Source organism: Bombus huntii, unplaced genomic scaffold (genome assembly GCF_024542735.1).
Source record: "Bombus huntii isolate Logan2020A unplaced genomic scaffold, iyBomHunt1.1 ctg00000084.1, whole genome shotgun sequence".
Lineage (NCBI taxonomy): Eukaryota > Metazoa > Arthropoda > Insecta > Hymenoptera > Apidae > Bombus > Bombus huntii.
Window position 1 is genome coordinate 51,974 of NW_026099339.1, and position 7,582 is coordinate 59,555.

The 7,582-nt window shown below is 37.5% G+C and overlaps 1 protein-coding gene across 1 annotated transcript; it reads left to right on the plus strand.

Moving 5' to 3' along the window:
* Positions 1-6,357: 6,357 nt before the first annotated feature.
* LOC126876579 (elongation of very long chain fatty acids protein 6-like) lies at positions 6,358-7,342 on the plus strand. The gene is made up of 2 exons (XM_050639458.1): positions 6,358-6,401; positions 6,492-7,342. The coding sequence occupies exons 1-2, from the start codon at positions 6,358-6,360 to the stop codon at positions 7,030-7,032; spliced, it is 585 nt and encodes a 194-aa protein (XP_050495415.1). The 3' UTR covers positions 7,033-7,342.
* The last annotated feature ends 240 nt before the right edge of the window (positions 7,343-7,582 follow it).

Genomic DNA, 7,582 nt, shown 5'->3' on the forward strand with positions numbered 1-7,582 from the left:
CGCATTTTTGCCATTGAAAGACACTAATTTCTGTGACTTGCTTTATCTCTGTTATAAATCTCTCTTTATATTTAAAATTTTATAGTTTTTGTGCAAACGTAAAACGTAAGTAAATATTAATAAATATTATAATAATATAATATAATGCTATATAATAATATTAATAAATACTTCGCTATTTACTTATTTTATTTCCATTAAGGTATATTGTATTTTTCATTGCATTACTTTCATTTTTATTTAGTGTAATAATAAACGCATACGATAATATTCATTGGCATTAGTGTAATTGTAAGCTTCACTGTAAATTTAATAAAATTTATAAGAACGGAATTATTAAAAGGGTATATATGTGTAATTAAACTAGATTCTATTCTCAACGTTACTTCATTATTTTATTATTGTTTCATATAAATATTTTTTTTGAAAAATAATTTACATATGCTTCTAAGTTAAGTGTTTGTATTAATTGTTACATATGTCATAATTTCAACCACAATATTAAATTATGGTATGTATTATTAAAAAGTATAGTTTAATGTATATATTAAATACTTATGTAGTATCGTTGAGCTGTGCTCAGCGCTGTAGAGGTCGCTGTTGGGTACGGCCGCCCTTTTCCTCATTTTTTGTACCGTGGAAGAAAAATCGGACTCCTACGTTCGTAACCTAAGGCGCTAACCACTTCGTCGTCCGACACTAGTTAGTGTCGAGTGGTGCTATTTAACTATCGAGTGCCACCACAGGCCCTTCTTTCCACGATACTACACTTATAAAGAATTTATTTGTAGATTTATCGGTTGTAGGAATATCGGTACTACATCAAAGAATCGGATGAAAGCACTAATTACCAAAGATATATTGAATATACGTTGCTTGGGTGTTAAAAAATCTGTCAACGACCATTTTGGAGATACTTTGCTCAAACACCACAACCTGGCCCTTCAACTTTAACTACGCCGAAAGTTTTGAAGAGCCGAGCAAAAAGAGAGGGTTGAAGGAAAGCTGCAATTAATATTAAAAAACAACAGTCAATGTCACTTGTTGAAAAATTACGAAGGCCATTAATTCGTGACGATGACAGTAATGTAAATGTTTGTATCATATTATGATGAAATTTAAAATCTTTAATCTTACCCCAAATCTCATGTTACTGATCAATACTAACCTTTATATATAGTATCTAATAATGATACCTAAAAGATATCGGTTAATTAATATGTTGAAATCTAATCGTTTAATGTATGTACATTGTGCATATAAATTCTATTATAACGTAATTAAATATATCCTACATTTTTAGAGGAAACGTGAAAACCGATCTAAAAAAAAAGGAAAAGTGCTAGAAGTAGCTCAGAAGAAGAAATAACACAAAGCCCTACAAAACATAGTGAATGAGAAAAGTGTTTTAAGCGAAACAATTTCAAGGAAGATCGCGGGTACTTCACAGACACATTCACTATAAGAGAAGATGCAATACAGCCAGAAAAGTGTTCAATGACAACAAGAAATAGTAATAGAAAGAGAACTTTTTCACAGAGTGAAAACACGAAGATGCATCAGCTAAAAGAAGAAGATGAGTCATTCCCTGAAGTGAAAAAGTTTCAAGCAAATATTCAGAAACAGGAAATTAAAAAGCGGCAAAACAGATCTATGACATTGTGTTTCGATCGCGGAGAGACGCGATCGCGAGGAAGCACGCCAACGGGAGTCGTAAATTCCCGTCACGATTAGATAATCGACGCCACGAAATGATCGATCCCCTATTTCGATTAGGATAATAGAGGTGGTTAATTGAATATGACACTGATGTAACAAGGTGTGAATGACAGTTTATTCCAACAACTTTGTGAAGAAGATAGTTACGCTGGTGCGTATGTATAAGATAAGTGACTGACTGATCTTCGGGTGTAGACCCGGTCGAAGGATGTTGTATGTTTGAAGGTTGAAGAATCAGTGATGTTCGGTGACGATGCTGTAGCGGAGGAAAGCTAAGGATGCGTGTGTCTAGCGCACGGGACCATCGGATTTGTTGTTAATTGATTAAACGAAGGTTGCTGGACTAGGAAGGGTCTTAGCTGCTCTCGATAGAAAGTTGTTATTAGGAAGCATCGTACGTGGGAAAACCCAACTTTCCCTTGTCAAGCCGTGGTAGACAATAATCTTTAGAAATGATTCAGAAAACAGATGTTTGTTGGGTCTGAAGGACCTTAGCAAGCAAATTAGTGGGATTTATGACGGGTGCTTAAGGTTATTGAGGGTACGCCGTAAGAATGAGCGGACATCTGGAGCCTGTCTGGCCCGCGGTGTATGGCCGGGTCCAGGTAGAGTGTTGCATGACGCAACATATTGAGTGAAGATGAAATACAACCATCTTCGGAGGAAGAGAGAATGCTCTATTCGATCCATTTGAACAGGCAGGCACGGACACTTCAAAACTTGTTCAACTAGGATAACTAGAACGAAAACACGAGAACAAAACACTAGAGCTATTGCATGAACAAAAGCTTTGAAAAATACAAACATTGCAGAGAAAGCGATTGCATATAAATCCGCTGCGTTAAATGTGCAGGTACACACCCCACTGACCAGTGCACTAAATCACCGGAAACCCCAACGAAGTGCATCCACTGTCAAGGTGACCATTCTGCTAACTACAAAGGCCGCTCAGCCTACAAAACCTTATGTATAAATAAGTATCCCAAGCTTAAAGCCAAAGAGACAACCAATCAAATACTCAGTCTTCCGAAATTCACTACTACTTCAATCTCCTATACTACTCCCAAACAGTACAAGGAAATCAAAATAATCCAAATAACCACAGGGACCATTCTCAAAATAATGTCTCCAATTCATAAAACACAGACAACGTCTCTAGTGTCACAGTGGCCCCGGGAATGCAGCAATAGGATAATCATATCTCACATACCTTAGCCATCGAAACAGTAACTAAGCAGTAACAGGATCCCTATGTGACCGGCATCCAACGATAACCCCTCCACAGGAGCCAACCCCTTGATATAAAAAAACCTCCCAAATCAGTACTCGACATTCTATTCTGTTCTGTTATAACATTCTGTATTGTTACTTTGTCAGTTTCTAATAAATTTTGTAATAACGATCATAATTGAAATACGAATCTCTCACCTTACGTGCGGAATGTGAAATAATCCCGAATCAACGTGACATTAGACTTGAAAAGTTAATAGAAAAACAATCTGAACAAATAAATAATTTGCTATCACTATTAACACTCACCATGGATAAATTAATACGCCCCGACGCAAAATAAAATCAAGACGCATAGCTCTTTGGAATGCCAAGGGGCTAGCTCAATACAAATTCGAACTATAACTCTTCCTAAAGCAACAGCAAGTCGACGTAATGCTCGTATCTGAAACCCACTTCACCGACAAAAACTATCTGAAAATAAATGGTTATAACTTCTACCATACCCAACATCCCAGCGGAATCATTATCCAGCATTAAGCACTACGAACTTCAGCAGTATACTGCCCTCCCAGACACTCCATCGCCAAAGAAGACTTTGATAACTTCCTGGACACTCTGGGCAATAGATTCATAGCTGGAGGGGACTATAACGCCAAGCACACCCAATGGGGCAGCAGACTGGTTACAGCAAGAGGCAAAAACCTCTTAAACAGAATAATAACCAAAAACCTTAACTATCTCACCACATACGAACCCACATACTGGCCCACCGACACTAACAAAATACCCGACCTTCTGGACGTCTTCGTAACTAAAAATATCTCATCAAGACACGTCCAAATCAACTCCTCGGCCGACCTCTCTTCTGATCATTCCCCCGTGATAGCAACAGTCAGTTTAACAATGATCGGGAACACACCAAATGGCTCCATTCACAACCAACACACCAACTGGCAGCTCTTTAGAGAAGTCCTTAGTCACTCAACTTCAGCCCTAACCTCACTAAAAACTAAGGAAGAAATTGAAGCAGCCACGGAATATTTAAATACGAGCATAATAAACGCCATCCGCCTCTTCACACCGACAAAGACGTCCATCAGCAAACAAGAATATCCCCAATACATATTAAAAAAAATAGCAGAAAAACGTAGACTAAGAAGAGTATGGCAGCCCCATAGAACACCGGATGACAAACGCAAACTAAACAACGCAACTAGAAAGCTATCCAAAACCATAAAAAATTACAAAAACGACTGTTTCCAAAAATATCTCGACAGTTTATCCCCCACAGCCGACTCCAACTACTCGCTGTGGAAGGCCTCCAGGAAACTCACACGCCCCTCACAAATAATCCCCCCAATCCGCCGTCCGCAAGGTGGATGGGCGCGTAGCCCTATAGAAAAAGCCGACCTGTTTGCCAAATACTTGTCCAAAGTATTCAAACGCCACTCCTCCAAAGCTGCCGCGGACGTTACTGAATACCTGCACTCTCCCTTCTAAATGTCTCCTCCTATGGAACCCTTCACTTCTGCAGAGATTATAGAATCAATCAGTCGCCTAAACCCCAAGAAAGCAGCGGGGCATGACCTAATAGGCAATAGAGCAATCAATGAACTTCTCATAAAAGGGATTGCACTCGTCACATCGATTTTTAACGCAATTCTTCGCCTTGAATACTTTCCTAAGGCCTGGAAAATTTCATTACTCTCATCCCTAAACTCGGAAAACCAATATATGAAACTCTGCTCCTATCGCCCAATTAGTCTTTTACCTATCCTGTCAAAACTATTCGAGAAAATGCTAACGAATAGACTCCTTCCACTCTTGGGGGATTTGAAAATACTCCCAGATCATCAATTCGGTTTTCGGAAACAGCATTCAACAGTAGAGCAAATCCATCGCATAACACACATTATCAACCAATCCCTTGAAAAGAAAAAATATTGCTCAGCGATATTCCTAAACATTCAACAGGCATTCGACAAAGTATGACACGAAGTACTACTATACAAACTTAAAAAAGTCCTACCACACACCTACTACTCCATCTTAAAGTCCTACCTGACCAATAGGCAACTCATGGTTAAATACTTACCTACTCTATCTAGCATACTCCGAGGTAGTGTCCTCGGACGCCTGCTGTTCTCCATCTACACTGCCGATTTACCAACATCAACAGAGATAACAATAGCAACATTTGCTGACGACACAGCGCTACTAGCTTCCCACGCTGTTACGTCGCATGGAACAGCTGTACTCCAGCCGACGCTACCTGGCAGCCAGCGGCCCTCAATAAACTCAAGGACCCACCATAAACCGTCAACTTTGGCTTCATTGTTTCCACATGTTTGCCAGTCAAACTGTTTGTCTAGAAGTAAGTATTTTCAGTTTATTTTCGGGTTTCGGAAAAGTCCTTGAGATTATTAGGCTCTTAGAAATCACGGAGAAAGCGTGTAGTCACCGAATGGGAATACCGAACACATGTTTATCGAAAAGGACTGGTTTTCCCCAGGAACGAAGTCACCCCCCCCCCCCCGATCCACGTTGGTGGGAGACTACCTCATATCCTTTTTCATTAGCATGGCTCATAACCAATCGGCATCGCGGATGGTTACCCTCACTTCCTTGATGAAAAGTGTGAACAACGAATCCACGTTCTTCGTTCAAAGGGCACACCCACGCCAAGCTTTCCTCCGGAAAAACATAAGAGGGAATAGTCAGTCAAGCAATTCGAGCCTCTCAAGTGGGTCATTACATCAACTCAATACTCTAGAAGCAATTCAGAAAAATATGACAAGGAAGGGATGTGTGTTGAATAATAGATAATAAAACTTCATTTACCTTAAAAACTGTTCTTTTTAATAATATTAGCCCGAAACTTTTTAAATGTAAATGCATACAGAATTTGATTTTATGCTAAAAGTATCTGTACATGCTCAATCCGCCTTGCGATAGCATACGTATCTAACAGGGGATTCGTAATATATTTGACACATATTATCTTTACACGGGAAAATCCATGTCGAAGGAGCAAAAATATCCTGCAAAATTGAGACTGAAAACATATTTTACGGAATATCCCGGAAATTATTACGTTTAGAAAGATAGTTTAAACGTAGCAATTGTCTACAAGCAAGGAATTCAGCTAAACAGTTTTAATCTATAATTTAATTTTATCTGTAAATTTTCTTTAATACTGGAAATTCGCGTCTTTTTGTTAACTTTTATTGCAAAATGTTGTTCGATGCTCTGGAAAATTGAGAAACTTCAAAGAAATGTATAAAATATGGATAAATGGAAATTTTTATTTTTGATATTATAACAAAAATAACTGCATTTGTTATTATTGTACTATACTTGAAATAAATTCAGCCACTTCCAACATAAAAGTAAATTGTTTGTAATATGAAAAATACACAACATCAGACAGATATTAAGAAACACACTATGTAACTTCAATTTATATATCATGTTCATAACATATAACAATATTTCCAAAATATTATATCATAATAGAAATATAATTATATTCTTTCCAGCCATCTTACTCAAGATCCAGTTTTCGGTTTTTGGTCGTGGACCTTTGCCCTATCGAAGCTAGTAGAATTTGGCGACACAGCCTTCATTGTGTTACGAAAGCAACCGTTGATTTTTCTACATTGGTACCATCACGTAACAGTCCTTCTCTATACCTGGTTCTCTTATGCAGAGGCCACAGGAAATGGCAAGTGGTTTGGCTTGGTAAACTCTTTCGTTCATGCCTGGATGTACTCCTATTATGCTCTGAAAGCAATGCGGTTCAATATACCAAAATGGGTCGCCATGTTTGTTACTACGCTACAGCTATCACAAATGGTTGTGGGTTGCATTTTAACTGCATCAGCTTACTACTATGTACACAGTGCCCAAGTTGAATATCACGTTACGCCTTTGAACATCAAACTTGCTATGCTGATGTATTGTACTTGCTATTTCATTTTATTTGCCAGATTCTTCCAGCAGGCTTATTTATCTAACAAACACATAAAAAAATTGGAAAGAAGGATTAGCCTAATAGATCTGCAAGTTATAACAAGCTGAAGTTTATGTAGAGCAGGTGAAAAATTTTTTAAATCTTTTTTACGCATGCTTTTCAGTGACATATCTTAAGAAAAACTTTATCAAAATCTCATGTGATGGATATGGACGTCAAGAAATAATTTGATGAATATAGTTCTCTCAAGCCTTTGTGAAGGCAAAGTTGTAAAGATTGATTGTGAATGAATGAAAATGGAGAAATAGAATTAAAGTAAATCTCGCACACTAAATCAGAAATAAATTTTTAATATCTTAACGATATTATCGTTAACTATAGTACGAATGAATTAATAAATCTCGTCCTGGAAACACATATATCCGTAATCTGTTTACTTATGAAACGATTTCCAAAGAAATTTTTTGGTCCCTTTTATTTGTAATGTTTCCTTCTTCCGATAACGTGACAAAACCTTACTGGAACAAGAACGGAAGCGATATAATATTTGAAAATGTAATGTGTAAATATTCGGGTAATATTAACGTATCTAATATTGAATTTAATTTAATAGTAAAAAAAATATTAAACACAGATTCGCCGGCAAATCTGATATAC

Coding starts and splice junctions, on each gene's coding strand:
- LOC126876579 (XM_050639458.1), top strand. CDS start 6,358: ATGAAAAATACACAACATCAGACAGATATTAAGAAACACACTAT. Junction 6,402..6,491: donor GATATTAAGAAACACACTAT/GTAACTTCAATT, acceptor TATTCTTTCCAG/CCATCTTACTCAAGATCCAG.